Here is a 17,789-nt window from a genome sequence, read left to right as displayed (position 1 = left end):
CATGGATCATGGAATATGGAAAGCCATGACAATTAGGGTTTACATGGTGTAACCCTACTTGTGACACAACTATATAAAGACCCCATGACTAGCAAAATCGGCACTACAACCAACTAAGCAAGTACAATAGGGCTAGCCGAATTTTGAGTGTTAGTGAACTTCTCTCAAGGTTATTCCAATTGTTGTGGTATTGTGTGAGACATTTGAGGCATCACACTTGAGGTGCTACGCTAACAAGGTTCTTAAGGAATCCAAACAACAAAAGGTATGTTCTTCTACTAGCTATTATGTTTAAAAGTTCCCCATGTCATGCTAGTTAGGTTAAGGACCTTGGAAAATCAAATTTACATGTATCTTAGTAAAACATAGATCCAAGGTTTCTATGGTTGCATGTACACCTTAGGAGTGTAACATTGCTCAAAACGCAACAATGATCTCCCATGGTCAGGTTCATCTTCATAAGCTCCATATTCCTACTTTCTTTTAATCCCTGCAAATCAGAGCCAATGTGAAAACCACATCCTGTATCATGGACCCGAGAATTAGAATATGATGAATTTTTAGACAAAATAGTGCAAATACCTGCCGAGGCAGGCTTCATCTTGACATCCTTAATGTCCTGCAGGTACATGGGGCAGTTTCTCTTCCAATGCCCCTTGTCTTTGCAGTAGAACCACGTTGCATCCTTTGGATTTGAGGCAGGGGGAGAAGAATTGGTTTTTCCTTTGGGTCCATTACTAGAAGGCCCATCATGAGAATTTCCCTTCCAATTTTGCTTTGATGGAGCTTTCCTCTTTTTCCATTTTCCTTGTCCAATAGCCATAATAGGGACATCAGCAGTAGGAGTGGGTTCAACACATTTTCCTTTCAATCCACTTTCAGCGAGTCTCAACAAGCCTTGAAGTTTACTCAATGTAACTTCCTCTTTACTCAAATGGTAAGTCATCTTTAACTAGTCATAGAAAGGAGGCAATGAGTGCAAGACTATGTCAATAGCCAGCTCCTCATCGAAGTTCACATTCAGCTTGAGTAAATGATCCACATATCTCTTCATGTGTTGCAGGTGGTTCGTGACGGGCTATCCGTCCTTCATATTGGTGGTTATAAGTGACCTTACTATCTCATACCTTTCTTGACGCACACTTTGATGGTACTTCTCCATCAAGTCCTGGCACATCTCTTAAGGCAAATAGTACTTATAGAACCATTGTAGCTCAAGATTCATAGTTGCCACCATAATGCAAGACACTTTAGTAGCATCCTTGCATTGGGCCCTATACTCAACCATTTCTTCAGGAATGGCTTTGGTTTAATCTATCTCGTTCAGCTGTTTTTCGAGGATGTATTTCTTGTCCTCGAATCACAAGGCCGTTTTGATGTTGAGAATCCAATCATTAAAATTGATTCCATCAAATGTCACCTTGGCACAAATGCTCAAGAGCGAGAAGGGGTTAGCAGAGTTGGAGGAATTGGAAGCATTGTTTGAGGTAAATATCTGCAAAAGAAGAAAGATAAGTTTTCGATTAGATAGGAAATCCCTAATATAACACCCAAATGAAATATTAAGGCTAGGACCCACACAATAATTTACAATTCAGAAAAGGGATACCTTAATCCAATTGTAAATTATTTGAAGGTAGGTAAATGATGATTTATCAATTCCACCACGAAAAATGAAATTTTAAGTGAATTAGTTTTTAAATGAAATGAAATTTCTAGATCTTTTGAGATTCATTGAACTATTCAATGGCATGTTTAATCTCGACTATGCCCTTCAAGTTTGTGACCAGGATACCGAGGATCACAAACAAGGTGTGAATAATCATGCAAATTAGCTTGGTACTCTCGACATCATTTACCATCCAATCAATGTGCGAGTTAACCACACACGCTACATTGATCAATGATAATTTACGAGCTACCCATTGCCACCCTTTGATAGTCCAAATTTGTCTGCCGGTTAACCACACACGCTCCACTAACGACTTGACAAAGTGCAATGTGCAATTTCATGGATTAGCATAAAATTCACATTTTCCTAAAGTAACTAAGATTGTGAATTTATAATATCATTTAGTTACTTTATATTTATCATTATACTTATTAATAAGAGATTAATGTCTTATTCTACCCGTTCGGCTAACGACACTCCACTAGTCAAGAGTGTGGTGGGTAAGAATGGATACCTAACGACAGTCATTTTATAATTCGCTTCCTTGAACACCCCTTATAGACCAACTTCGTGAATGAGCCCTACTAACGGTAAGGCTGACTTTTCTTATACATATAAATTAAACATTTAATTGTATAATAGTATAAGGGTGTGTTTTAAACCTTTAAAATACTAGGGTTCTAGAATTTAAGATTTCAAAATTAAACTTTTAATTAAATTTTAAATTCCAAAAGCAAAGGGTTACTTTTGAAACTTTTCAAAAGTACTAGATCAAATTTTAAATAATTAAATTAATCAAATAATTTTGTCATTATCTTAAAATTTGACCAAATCTTTCAATTTGATAAGGATATAGATTTATCTTTACAGAAAATTCAATTTTAAACAGTTAAAACGGACTTGGAAATTATCCTAATCAAATAAAGATATCAAACTAGAACAATAAGGGATCTAACAGCCTGACTCGTCGAGTTTTTGCATTGAACTCATCGAGTAGGATCAACTCGTCGAGTCCCTCGTGGAACACGTCGATTCTGATGAACAGATTGACGAATTTGTTGCCTTCTCCTTTGGAAAATTAACATATGCATCAAATACAACTGAAAAACATCCTACGCTCTGATATCACTGTTGGGTGATGAGCATAACAACATCCTATGTGATCATGCAACCTGTCACACCCCAAAACCACAAACGGCGGAAACGTTCAGGGGTGGAGGACGTTATGTACAGTATCACAACAGTGTAAAATAGTAAACAAGCAACAACATCATCCATTGCTTTATAAGTAAAGTTTTAATACATGTGTTCTTTCATTGTAATAAGACACCAAAAATATATAATCAAAATAAAAGACGAGACTTGTCTGCTCCGTCTTCTCAAGACCTGGCCACCGTACCCGTCTACTGATGACCTGAGAATACAAGTTATTTTGAAAGAGAGTATCAGCTTTAAAGCTGGTGAATTCATAAGTATTTAAGTGTCATTGTCTTGCTTTGAAAATCTATTTTAAAAGTCATGTAAACCTCCAATTGAAAATTTTGATGTAAGTATGAAAAGCCCTAGAAAATCCCTTATTTTCTATTATTATGAAATGTTGTCTTCAAACGAGACTCGAATGTTTTGTAAGTAAAATGAGAGTTTTTCCTTCTATTGACTAGTACTAAAGTAATTAGTCTAACTCATCGTTTATGTGAACGTATCACAAAATAAAGTAAACGGGAAAGAGTATATGATAGTCGTCTACCAAGACTTAAAGGTTCTGTAAGTAAAATGATAGTTTTTCCTTCTATTGACTAGTACTAAAGTACTTAGTCTAACTCATCGTTTATGTGAAAGTATCACAAAATAAAAGTAAACAGGAAAAATATACTCGTGTAAGTGTTGTCACTGGGTACTAGGACTAACACAACATCGCAATAAGCGAAATAGACAACCTAATGACCATCCGAAGATTGTCCAATTGTCCTCTGTAGCAGCAGCAGGTTGGTGGAATGGTTAATCCCTAATATCGATCTACCTAATATAAATAGTAACCATAGACCTCCGTAGATGGTCATCGACCACTGGTGTTAATCAGATGGGATTCGTAATGGTTAGTCCCGCCTAGATATCGATCTACCTAATATAAATAATAACCATAGACCTCCGTAGATGGTCATCGACCACTGGTGCTAATCAGATAGGATTCGGAATGGTTAGTCCCACCTAGATATCCCATTGAACCGGGATAGGAAAGATAATTTACACAGAAAGTACTAATAAATCATCCTCGCAAGTCGAGATACAAGTATCCAGGTAAGTGAATACAGGATAAGGCATCTATGTAACAGTATTCATGTATGGTATTCGTGTAAGGGTGTTCATGTATCAGGTAAGTATATGTAAACATATTCATGTATCAGGTAAGCATATGTATATGTACTCATGTATCAGGTGATGTACTGGTGTAGACTCATGAATGAACTGACTCTTGTGTGATTCCTAGTAATAGGAATAATGTTTGATATCTTCAAATTACCCCTATGATAATTTACTAAAAGGTAATTGGTTGTTCAAGTAGGTTTATACACTCTTACTACTCAAGGGTGTGGGAAACTAAATGAAGAATGAAAACTATAACATCAATTTCTTATATAAGAATATAAGTGTATATGAATAGTTTAGTTCAAGAATGTAAAAATGGTTTTGTAAGACATCTAAGGGTTTTGAACAATAATAAAAGTGACTTGATGTCATTTTAATAAACATTTCAAAATTAATACATTTGATAACAAAGTATTTTTAAGATAGAAAACCATTTCATGCATCACATTTTGTAGTATGTGAAATCTGTTGAATGAAAACACAGTTATAAAATACATATACATGATTTAATAACATGTTGTTTCTACTTGTATCCCCACCCCATTAAAGCATTTAAAATCATTTAAAACATTGATTAGGGGTATGAACTCACTTGTAGATGGTAGTTTAGATGAACTGGACGGTGTACGATTGTTAGGTGACAAGTGAGGACTTGTACACACACTACGATCCTAATGAACATATAATCACACATATATGCACTCAATTAGACTTAAATTACTAATTGATAATGTTAAGACATCCTAGAACATAATATACACTTTATATAAGTGTTTTAAGCCCTAAGGATTGCACCTAAGCTATTGTGGGACAAGGTACTTGGGTTTAGGGTTCCAAAGGACCCTATATATGAGTTTACTCTCCATATATCCTCACACATGGAGTTTACGGTTGTAAACTCTTGAGTTTTCGGCCGTAAACTCCAAGGCCTAATGTCCTTGGTTGTTTTAAGGTGTTAAATAATCCCTAGAAGCATTCTAACTTTGTGGGTTAATTCTTGGAAGGGTTTAAGGCATAGAAACACTCCTTTGAGGAGTTTACGGCCTTAAGGCCATTTCCTTTAGAGTTTGTGGCCGTAAACTTTTAAGGATGGGTGTTTTTGATGCTTTCAAGTCTCATACACATGTAGTATAGGTCTTAAATTTTTATCCCAAGCATATGAAGTCCTTAGGCACACTTTGGTGCCCTTCTTTGATGTTCACGGCCCAAGAACCTTATTAGGGCCGTGAACTCACTTTTCTGGGTGATTTTGATGTGTTTCGGTCCTTGATTTATGTAGGAGTAACCCTAGGTAATTGTCCAAGACTTTAGGAGTGCCAAAAGCACTCTTTGGTCCATGATTTTGGAGTTCACGGTCCAAAATCTTCTTGGGCCGTGAACACCTAAACTGATGGGTTTTGAGCATTCTAACACTTCCTAAGTGTACATGCAACCCTAATAAACCTTGGATCTATGTTTGTCTAAGATACATGCAAATAATTATTTTCCCAAGGCTTATATCCTAACTAGCATGGCATGGGGAACTTGAATCAAATAAAGCTAGTAGATACACTTACCTTGTAGTTGTAGTTGATTGCTTGGAGTTTTAGAGCCTAGCACCAATAATGTGGATGCCTTAAATGAAAGTCACAAATCACCACAAACTTTGAACTTTGAGAGAATAGTCACACTTCTCTTGAAATCGGCCCTCACCTCAACATATGTCAACTAGTGTTCACTAGATACAACTATCTTGATTTCAAGAACCAAAGCCTCCTTTATATAGTGTGGTGGATTAGGGTTACATCCATGTAAACCCTAATACCCATGTCTCTTCATTTCCATGAGATCCATGGGTTAAAGCTCCATGGAGTATCCATGGACTTCTCCATCCAAGCCTAGCCCATTCCAAATAAGCATAAGCCCACAATATATAAATATAGAAGCCCATATTTAATTAGTAATATCTTTGATCACTAAATTAATCCTAGATTAATTATAGATCACTACTAATTAAATAATATGATCTTATATTAATATATTGGAACTTATAATATATTAATAAATCATAACTTGTACTATTCTCAAATATTATCCATAAATTGTTCGGGTGAAGTGCAACCCAAATGGACCATGTCGGGTCGGGTCAAGTACATACCAAATATAGTTATGGACTTAGACACTATATCCAATAGTCTCCCACTTGGATAAGTCTAGTAACTATATTTTCAAGTATAACTTCAGGAACCGATCAGCACTCGTAGCTCTTTAAACTCTGTAGAACTTGAACGCGCCATTTAGATAAGTGATCATATAATCCTCTGTTCTAGATATCAGCCGGACAAACACATGGAACATTGTCTTACTTATTGTCCAGCATTTGTTTCCCGATTTCCGATTTGTTTGACACAGAACTTAATTGAACACATCAATTTAGTTCTGACCGGGCCCGGTACATAGGTCAAAACAAAATCATCGAGGGGCCCAGATATCAGCTTCTAATCCAAGAAGGAACAGATAAACTTCGACTCATACGTTTGTTCTACCACTCATTGAATTACACACAAAGGCATGTTTTATAACATCGAGTTACCAATGTGTTTACGTACAATCAATGCATAACCAACTCGTAAGTAACAAATCATATCTCTAGGTTTGAAGACTTATATGATATTACCGTCTCACGATCACTCGAGATAAAATTCCATGAAGTGATTCCAGTGAGCGTGGGTTGAGTCCAATGCTCAGAACTTATGAGCACTCATGATTGTTGTAGCCTTGTCCAACACCTTAGACCTCTACAACCCATCATGACAGTCTTGATTCATACCTACTTCCGACATATGACCGACTGTGGAGGTTTGAATAATATGTTATACCAAACAAAATTATTCTGGAAGTCAAAACATGCAAAAGAAATATAGTAAAAGATCGACAAGAGATAGTAACACTTTACTCATAAATAAAACACCTTTTATTCATCATCAAATGTCAATTACACTTTACAAATTTCCAGGTTATCTAACTACTAAAACTTATATCATCCTTCAGCCCTATGCTCCGAGCATGCTGGAGATGCTTAACCCTACCCAGTCCCTTCGTGAGGGGATCTGTCGGGTTCTCATCCGATGATACCCTCTTCGCCACGAGGAGTCCTTCTTCAATTCGATGTCTGATAAAATGGTATTTTCTGTCGATGTGCCTGGATCTCCCGTGATCCCTTGGTTCCTTGGCTAAGGCAACCGCACTATTGCTATCACAGAAAATCTCCATTGGCTCTTTTATAGCTGGTACAACTCCAAGGTCTCCGATGAAGTTCTTTAGCCATATCGCCTCCTTTGCTGCCTCGCTTGCCGCTATATACTCCGATTCACAAGTGGAATCAGCCACTGTCTCCTGCTTGGAACTCTTCCAAGAGATTGCTCCTCCGTTTAGGGTAAAGACCCAGCCTGACTGAGAGCGGAAATTATCCTTATCAGTCTGAAAGCTAGCATCACTATACCCTACAACTCTCAAGTCATCACTCCCACCGAAGGTAAGGACCCAGTCCTTAGTCCTTCGTAGGTACTTGAGGATATTCTTTACCGCTGTCCAATGTTCCTTGCCTGGGTTTGCCTGATACCTGCTAACCATGCTTAACGCAAAGGCTACATCAGGTCGAGTGCACGTCATAGCATACATGATCAATCCTACACCTGAAGCATAAGGAAATCGACTCATTTCTGCTATCTCAGCCTCAGTACTAGGGCTTTGTGTCTTACTCAATCTGGCGTTACACTGAATGGGTAACTCACCTTTCTTGGAGTTATGCATGTTGAATCTTTTCAACACTTTGTCCAAGTAGGTACTTTGGCTAAGTCCAATTAGCCTTTTACTCCTGTTTCTCAAAATCTTTATCCCTAGGACATAGGCAGCTTCACCAAGGTCCTTCATAGCGAAACACTTCCCAAGCCAGGACTTTACTTCCTGCAGGGTTGGAATGTCATTTCCTATGAGTAGTATGTCATCCACATACAGTACCAAAAAACTGACTATGCTCCCACTAGCCTTGATATAGACGCAAGATTCATCTTCACTCCTCGAAAAGCAAAATTCCTTGACTTTCTCATCAAAGCAAAGATTCCATCTGCGAGGTGCCTGTTTCAATCCATAAATGGATTTCTCGAGCTTACACACTCTATTCGGGTACTCGTTGCTGACAAAACCCTCTGGCTGACTCATGTAAACATCTTCAGCCAACTTTCCATTAAGGAAAGCGGTTTTGACATCCATTTGCCATATTTCATAATCATGAAATGCAGCTATGCCCAACAGAACCCGAATAGACTTAATCTTGGCTACTGGAGAAAAGGTCTCATCATAGTCCACTCCAGGAATTTGAGAGAAGCCCTTTGCAACCAGTCTCGCCTTATAAGTGTGTACTTTACCATCTATGTCGGACTTCTTCTTGAAGACCCATTTGCACCCTATAGTCTTACGACCAGGTACATTCTCAACCATGTTCCAAACTTGATTGTCATACATGGATTGTATCTCGCTATCCATGGCCTCTTTCCATTTAGCAGCCTCAGGGCCTGCCATGGCTTCCGTGTAGCTGTTAGGTTCATCCAGACCTACTAGTGTCTCATCACTAATAAGTGTCTCACCTTCCGCAGTAATATGGAAGCCATAATAATGCTCAGGTGCATTCCTAACTCTCGTGGAACGCCTCAGAGGTACAGGCTCATCAACTGGCTCAACAGGAGTTTCCTCCTCAAGTTGAGGGCTAGTGTTCGAAGTTCCTTGACCGCTTGACTCTTGAATTTCTTCAAGATCAATTTGCCTCCCACTGTCTCCTTGGCTTATAAATTCTCTCTCTCGAAAGACTCCTCTTCTTGCTACAAAGACCACATTGTCACTAGGTCTGTAGAAGAGGTAACCAAAGGATTGCTTGTTGGATAAGGTGTCTAAGTCCATAACTATTTCTGGTATGTACTTGACCCGACCCGGCATGGTCCATTTGGGTTGCATGGCACCATGCAATTGGATAAACTAAATGAGAGAAATAATACTTGGAGATTATTAATATATTATAAGTTCTAATATATTAATAATGTTATTTGATTAGTTGATCAAAGAATTAATTTGGAATTAATTATGTGATCAAAGGATAACTAATTAAATATATGGGTTGATTAAGTAAATCATCCATATCTTGTATAGTGGGCTAAAAGGCTCCATGGATCATCAAGTTGGGTTCCACCCATAGGAGGCTCCATGGATGCTCCATGGGAGTTACAAACCCATGGGTCATGGAAATGAAGAGTCATGACACATTAGGGTTTAACCCTAGATGTGTCAACACTATATAAGTAATATGATCTCCTCCCAAATCGGATACACACTAAGGAATAAGAGGGCTTGGCCGATTTTGAAGAGTGTGTATTCTCTCATAAGTTCTTCCAAGAGCATTTGGTGTTGTGTGAAGCATTTGAGGCATCACCACTTGTGGTGCTAGGCTCACAAGGTTTCAAGGAACACAAGCAACAACAAGGTAAGTTATTCTATCTATACTTTATGTTAAAATTGTTCCCCATGTATGCTAGATAGGATATAACCTTGGAATTCAACTTTGCATGACAAATTAGACAAACATAGATCCAAGGTTATTAGGGTTGCATGTACACTTAGGAAGTGTTAGAATGCTCAAAACCCATCAGTGGTATCAGAGCCTAGGCTTGTTTGTTTGTTATTTGTGCTTAAAAGTTGAAGAAAGTCGAAAATCTTGCTGTCTGACTGATGGACTCGGCGAGTCCATGGGGAGGACTCGACGAGTCCATGTGTATCTTCAACCTACTCGGCGAGTAGGTTTATGCACTCGGCGAGTAGGGTCGACAGAGTGCAGAATTTCGACTTGTGTTGCTGGAAATGGATTAGAATCATTACCCTAAAATGTTTTGGTACTTGAAAACTTATTTTAGAAGGTGTAATGTCTTTTCTAACTCATTTACAACAACAAATTATCAAAATTACAAAGATTAAATGTGATTTTGATTCTTGAAAGTGTTCATATTCATATTCTTGTTCTTATGATGTTTAGATGATCATAGGAATTATTTGTAACCTATGTGGTAGTTTAATTCATGATCATAATGTGTTTTAATGGAGTCCATAACTTGTCCTCAAGTTATGGAAAACCAAAAGTCTCTTGGATTAAAAAAAACCATTAAAAGAACACAAGAGTTAGAAAAATGAAAAGTCCTCATTTTATTACTCTATTAAACTCATAAGTTACAAGAAATGAAAAGTTTTGAAAGATTACAAAACTTGCCCTCAAGTTTTGGAACAAGTAAAGTTAAGTTAAAACTTTAGTTCCAACCCCTAGAATTTTAAAAGTTAAAATTCAACCCTTATACTTATATTATTATGATATAATAATTACATATATATATGTATAAGAACAAAGTCGTCTTACCGCTAGTACGCCTCATTCACGAAGCCGGTCTATAAGGTGGGTATAAGGTTGTTGCCTATAAAATGGTGACTTAATGGGTGTCCACTCTCACCCACCGCTTGCTTGATCGGTGGAGGGTCGTTAGCCGAACGGGTAAGACAAGGACTTATTAATTCTCATTCAAAGTATGATGAATATATAAAGTAACTAAATGTTTATTAAATTCCCAATCTTAGTTACTTTAGGAAAAATGTGAATAAGGTGCTAATCCATGAAATTACACTTTACACTTTGTCTGAGTCGTTGGTGGAGCGTGTGTGGTTAACCGGCACACTAACTTGCACTTAACAAGGTAGGTAAAGGGTGACTTAAGGTTTATTATAGTATCGGTGGAGCGTGTGTGGTTTACCGGCACATCGATTGAGTGATAAACTTTAAGGGTACCAAGTGATTTGCATGGTTACTTCACACCTCGTTTTGTGATCCTCGGCATCCCAGTCACAAAACCTGGAGGGCACTCCCGAGATTGAAACATGCCTTTGAAAAGTTCATTGGATCTCAAAGAATCTAGGAATTTCTAAAACCAATAAAAAACTAAATATTTAATATTTCGGTTTGCGTGGTGGAAATTGGTGAATCGTCATTCACCTACCTTTCAAATATGGTATAGCTTAGATTACGGCATACCTCTTCTAAGTTATATTATATTGTGATTGGATCCTAGCCTTAATATTACATTTGGGTGTTTTATTAAGGACTCTCTTATATCTAAACTAATCTTGTCCTCTTTCCTTCAGATGTCTTTCAACAATGCTTCTGGCTCTAATCCTAATGGCTCCTTTTCCCTTATGAACTTGTGTGGGAAAGTCACCTTTGATGGATCCAACTTCAATGAGTGGATCAGAAACATCAGGATGATTACCCGCTACGAGGACAAAGAATATGTCCTTGACAAGGAGCTTAAGGAGATTGATGAGTCCACTGCAACTCCTCAGGAGATCGCTGAATTTCGGGCACATGAAAGGGATGCTACGAAAGTGGCTTGCATCATGATGGCCACGATGACAGCGGAACTCCAAAAGTCTTATGAGGATTTCTACCCTTATGAAATGCACCAAGATTTGATGGAAAGATACCATCAAAGTGCACGACAAGAGAGGTATGAAATCATCTGCTCCATGATAACAACCATGATGAAGGACGGGGAATCCGTCACGAGCCACATGCAGAAAATGCAAAGGTATGTGGATCGTTTGCTGAAGCTTAATGTGAACTTCCCGGAGGATCTTGCAATAGATATTATTTTGCATTCCTTACCATCGTGCTATGATCAATTCCGCATGACATATCACATGAGCAAGGAAGAAGTCACCCTCAGCAAACTTCAGGGACTTCTCAAGACCGCAGAAACAGGTCTTAAGGGGAAGTCGGTTGCTATCACTCCTACTCAAAACTCTACTCCGGTTTTGGCAATCGGGAAAAGTCGAGGGAGGAAGAGAAAGAGATCTTCAAAGGGTACCAAGGCTCGGACCCTTGATGGCTCTTCTTCAAGTGGAACCAAGAAAGGTTTCATTACTCCTTCTTCTGACCCAAAAGAGGCTGAATGCTTCTATTGTCACGAAAAAGCTCATTGGAAGCGGAACTGCCCAAAGTACCAGCAAGATGTAAAGGATGGGAAAGTCAAACCCAACCATGCAGGTATTTACACTATCATTTCTAATAACTCACCCCATTCGAAATCTTGGGTCCTTGATACAGGTTGCGGAATTCATATTTGTTGTGACTTGCAGGGACTAGGAAGAAGTGAGAATGTGGAGCAAGGAAGAATAAACTTAATCATGGGGAATAGGAAAGTTACACCTGTCACCAAGATTGGAGTTTATACTTTATCGCTAAGTAGTGGGTTAAATTTAGATTTGAATAAATGTTGTTATTCGCCAGAAATGGCAAGAAATATTATTTCCTTTCATGCATTGTACAAACAAGGTTTCACCTTTTCGTTTGATAATGAAGTTGGTTCGATTAATGCTTTCTTTAATAATGTACTTTATTTTAAAGCATTACCTTGTGATGGTGTGTATGAAGCTGTATCTATTGTAGATAACTTAGGAAATAATGTTTTGTGTATTGATTCTAATAATAATAACTTGGATAAAGCATCATTATGGCATTGTCGTCTTGGACATATAAGCAAGAAACGCATAGGCCAACTCCAAAAGGATGGAGTTTTGGAGTCGTTTGACCTAAAGTCAAATGATAGTTGCGAATCATGCTTACTTGGAAAAATGACAAAGTCACCCTTCACAGGCTCATGTGAAAGGGGTGAAGGTTTGTTGGACCTTATACACACGGATGTGTGTGGACCATTCAAACATGCCACTAGAGATGCTAATCGTTATTATTTGACTTTTACCGATGATTACAGTAGATATGGATATGTCTACTTAATCAAGCATAAGTCAGAGACTTTCGAGAGGTTTAAGGAATTTAAACAGGAAGTCGAGAATCAATTGGGCAGGAACATTAAGATGCTTCGATCCGATCGTGGTGGTGAGTATCTTAGTTCAGAGTTCCTCGACTATCTAAGGGAATGTGGGATAGTCTCACAATTGACACCTCCCAGGACACCACAGTTGAATGGTGTGGCTGAGAGGCGTAATCGAACCTTGTTGGATATGGTTCGTTCCATGATGAGTCGAGCTACGCTACCAATCTCATTCTGGGGGTATGCCTTAGAGACTGCCGCCCATATACTCAATCTAGTCCCTACAAAGAAAGTTGCCAAAACTCCTCACGAGATGTGGACTGGTAAAGTACCTAAACTAGACCACATCAAGATTTGGGGCTGCGAGGCTTTCGTGAGACGCGAGACTCATGATAAGCTCGAACCCCGAAGCGAGAGGTGTATGTTCATCGGCTACCCACAGCATTCCTTTGGTTACCTCTTCTACAAACCTAGCGACAATGTGGTCTTTGTAGCAAGAAGAGGAGTCTTTCGAGAGAGAGAGTTTATAAGCCAAGGAGACAGTGGGAGGCAAGTTGATCTTGAAGAAATTCAAGAGTCAAGTGGTGAAGGAACTTCAAACTCTAGCCCTCAACTTGAGGAGGAAACTCCTGTTGAGCAAATTGACAAATCTGTACCTCTGAGACGTTCCACGAGAGTTAGGAGTGCACCTGAGCATTACTATGGATTCCATATTACTGCAGAAGGTGAGACACTTATTAGTGATGAGACACTAGTAAGTCAAGATGACCCTAACAGCTACGAGGAAGCCATGGCAGGCCCCGAGTCTGCTAAATGGAAAGAGGCTATGGATAGCGAGATACAATCCATGCATGACAATCAAGTTTGGAACTTGGTTGAGAATGTACCAGGTCGAAAGACTGTAGGGTGCAAATGGGTCTTCAAGAAGAAGACCGACATGGATGGTAAAGTACACACTTATAAGGCTAGACTGGTTGCAAAGGGCTTCTCTCAAATTCCTGGAGTGGACTATGATGAGACCTTTTCTCCGGTAGCCAAGATTAAGTCTATTCAGGTTCTGTTAGCTATAGCCGCATTTCATGACTATGAAATTTGGCAAATGGATGTCAAAACCGCTTTCCTTAATGGAAAGTTGGCTGAAGATGTTTACATGAGTTAGCCAGAGGGTTTTGTCAGTAACGAGTACCCTAATAGAGTGTGTAAGCTTGAGAAATCCATTTATGGATTGAAGCAAGCACCTCGCAGATGGAATCTTTGCTTTGATGAAAAGGTCAAGGAATTTGGCTTTTCTAGGAGTGAAGATGAATCTTGTGTGTATGTCAAGGCTAGTGGGAGTATAGTTAGCTTTTTGGTATTGTATGTGGATGACATACTACTCATAGGAAACGACATTCCAACCTTGCAGGAAGTAAAGTCCTGGCTTGGAAAGTGTTTCGCTATGAAGGACCTTGGTGAAGCTGCCTATATTTTGGGGATAAGGATCTTGAGAGATCGGAGTAAAAGATTAATTGGACTTAGTCAAAGTACCTACTTGGAGAAGATTCTGAAGAGATTCAGAATGCAAAACTCCAAGAAAGGAGAGTTGCCCATCCAGAGTAGCACCAAGCTGAGTAAGACACAAAGCCCTAGCACTGAGGCTGAGTTAGCAGAAATGAGTCGATTACCTTATGCTTCGGCTGTAGGTTCGATCATGTATGCTATAACGTGTACTCGACCTGATGTAGCCTTTGCCTTGAGCATGGTTAGCAGGTTTCAGGGGAACCCTGGCAAGGCACACTGGATTGCGGTAAAGAATATTCTCAAGTACCTGCGAAGGACTAAGGACTGGGTCCTTACCCTCGGTGGAAGTGATGACTTGAGAGTTGTAGGGTATAGTGATGCTAGCTTCCAGACTGATAGGGATAACTTCCGCTCTCAGTCGGGCTGGATCTTTACCCTAAATGGAGGAGCAATTTCTTGGAAGAGTTCCAAGCAAGAGACAGTGGCAGATTCTACTTGTGAATCAGAGTATATTGCAGCTAGCGAAGCGGCAAAGGAGGCGTTATGGCTGAGGAACTTCATTGGAGACCTTGGAGTTGTACCAGCTATTAAAGAGCCGATGGAAATTTTCTGTGATAGTGAAAGTGCTGTTGCCTTAGCCAAGGAACCAAGGGATCACGGGAGATCCAGACACATCGACAGAAAATACCATTTCATCAGACATCGGATCGAAGAAGGACTCCTCGTGGCAAAGAGGGTATCATCAGATGAGAATCCGGCAGATCCCCTCACGAAGGGACTGACTCGGGTTAAGCATCTTCAGCATGCTCGGAGCATAGGGCTGAAGGATGATATTAGATTTAGTAGTTAGATAATCTCGAAATTTGTAAAGTGTAATTGACATTTGATGATGAATAAAAGTGTTTTATTTATGAGTAAAGTGTTGCTATCTCTTGTCGATCGTTTACTATATTTCTTTTGCATGTTTTGACTTCCAGAATAATTTTGTTTGGTATAACATATTATTCAAACCTCCACAGTCGGTCATATGTCGGAAGTAGGTATGAATCAAGACTGTCATGTTTGGTTGTAGAGGTCTGGGACAAGGCTACGACAATCATGAGTGCTCATAAGTTCTGAGCATTGGACTCAACCCACGCTCACTGGAATCACTTCATGGAATTCTATCTCGAGTGATCGTGAGACGGTAATATCATATAAGTCTTTAAACCTAGAGATATGATTTGTTACTTACGAGTTGGTTATGCATTAATTGTACGAAAAACGCATTGGTAACTCGATGTTATAAAATCGTGCTCTTATGTGTAATTCAATGAGTAGTAGAACAAACATATGAGTCGAAGTTTATCTGTTCCTTCTTGGATTAGAAGCTGATATTTGGGCCCCTCGATGATTTTGTTTTGACCCATGTACCGGGCCCGGTCAGAACTAAGTTGATGTGTTCAATTAAGTTCTTTGTCAAACAAATCGGAAATCGGGAAACAAATGCTGGACAATAAGCAAGACAATGTTCCATGTATTTGTCCGGCTGATATCTAGAACAGAGGATTATATGATCACTTATCTTAAATGGCGTACCATCGTCTTCTCAAGTTTCGAGAAACCTTGTAAAGAGCTACGATTGCCGATCGGTTCCTGAAGTCATACTTGCAGTAATAGTTACTAGACTTATCCAAGTGGGAGACTGTTGGATAAGGTGTCTAAGTCCATAACTATTTCTGGTATGTACTTGACCCGACCCGGCATGGTCCATTTGGGTTGCATGGCACCATGCAATTGGATAAACTAAATGAGAGAAATAATACTTGGAGATTATTAATATATTATAAGTTCTAATATATTAATAATGTTATTTGATTAGTTGATCAAAGAATTAATTTGGAATTAATTATGTGATCAAAGGATAACTAATTAAATATATGGGTTGATTAAGTAAATCATCCATATCTTGTATAGTGGGCTAAAAGGCTCCATGGATCATCAAGTTGGGTTCCACCCATAGGAGGCTCCATGGATGCTCCATGGGAGTTACAAACCCATGGGTCATGGAAATGAAGAGTCATGACACATTAGGGTTTAACCCTAGATGTGTCAACACCATATAAGTAATATGATCTCCTCCCAAATCGGATACACACTAAGGAATAAGAGGGCTTGGCCGATTTTGAAGAGTGTGTATTCTCTCATAAGTTCTTCCAAGAGCATTTGGTGTTGTGTGAAGCATTTGAGGCATCACCACTTGTGGTGCTAGGCTCACAAGGTTTCAAGGAACACAAGCAACAACAAGGTAAGTTATTCTATCTATACTTTATGTTAAAATTGTTCCCCATGTATGCTAGATAGGATATAACCTTGGAATTCAACTTTGCATGACAAATTAGACAAACATAGATCCAAGGTTATTAGGGTTGCATGTACACTTAGGAAGTGTTAGAATGCTCAAAACCCATCATTGCTATGGGTAGCCGATGAAAATACACCTCTCGCTTCGAGGTTCGAGCTTATCATGAGTCTCGCGTCTCACGAAAGCCTCACAACCCCAAATCTTGATGTGGTCTAGCTTAGGTACTTTGTCAGTCCACATCTCGTGAGGAGTTTTGGCAACTTTCTTTGTAGGGACAAGATTAAGAATATGGGCGGCAGTCTCTAAGGCATACCCCCAGAATGAGATTGGTAGCGTAGCTCGACTCATCATGGAACGAACCATGTCCAACAAGGTTCGATTACGCCTCCCAGCCACACCATTCAACTGTGGTGTCCTGGGAGGTGTTAATTGTGAGACAATCCCACATTCCCTAAGATAGTCGAGGAACTCTGAACTAAGATACTCACCTCCTCGATCGGATCGAAGCATCTTAATGTTCCTGCCCAATTGATTCTCGACTTCCTGTTTAAATTCCTTAAACCTCTCGAAAGTCTCTGACTTATGCTTGATTAAGTAGACATATCCATATCTACTGTAATCATCAGTAAAAGTCAAATAATAACGATTAGCATCCCTTGTGGCATGTTTAAATGGTCCACACACATCCATGTGTATAAGGTCCAACAAACCTTCACCCCTCTCACACGAGCCTGTGAAGGGTGACTTTGTCATTTTTCCAAGTAAGCATGATTCGCGACTATCATCTGACTTTAGGTCAAACGACTCCAAGACTCCATCCTTTTGGAGTTGGCCTATGCGTTTCTTGCTTATATGTCCAAGACGACAATGCCATAATGATGCTTTATCCAAGTTATTATTATCAGTAGAATCAATACACAAAACATTATTTCCCAAGTTATCTACAACAGATACAGCTTCATACACACCATCACAAGGTAATGCTTTAAAATAAAAGACATTATTATAG

At 39.1% G+C, this 17,789-nt stretch overlaps 1 protein-coding gene across 1 annotated transcript; it reads right to left on the bottom strand.

Annotated features, from left to right (window-relative positions):
- Positions 1 to 473: 473 nt before the first annotated feature.
- Positions 474 to 946, bottom strand: LOC111894688 (uncharacterized). Its single transcript, XM_023890774.1, has 2 exons — positions 583 to 946; positions 474 to 490 (listed from the first exon to the last, which is right to left on the bottom strand). The coding sequence occupies exons 1-2, from the start codon at positions 944 to 946 to the stop codon at positions 474 to 476; spliced, it is 381 nt and encodes a 126-aa protein (XP_023746542.1).
- Positions 947 to 17,789: the final 16,843 nt, after the last annotated feature.

This window comes from Lactuca sativa, chromosome 3, assembly GCF_002870075.4.
Source record: "Lactuca sativa cultivar Salinas chromosome 3, Lsat_Salinas_v11, whole genome shotgun sequence".
NCBI classification, from domain to species: Eukaryota; Viridiplantae; Streptophyta; class Magnoliopsida; order Asterales; family Asteraceae; genus Lactuca; species Lactuca sativa.
The sequence above is the reverse complement of the archived record's forward strand: the minus strand, read 5'-3'. Positions and strand labels throughout refer to the sequence as shown.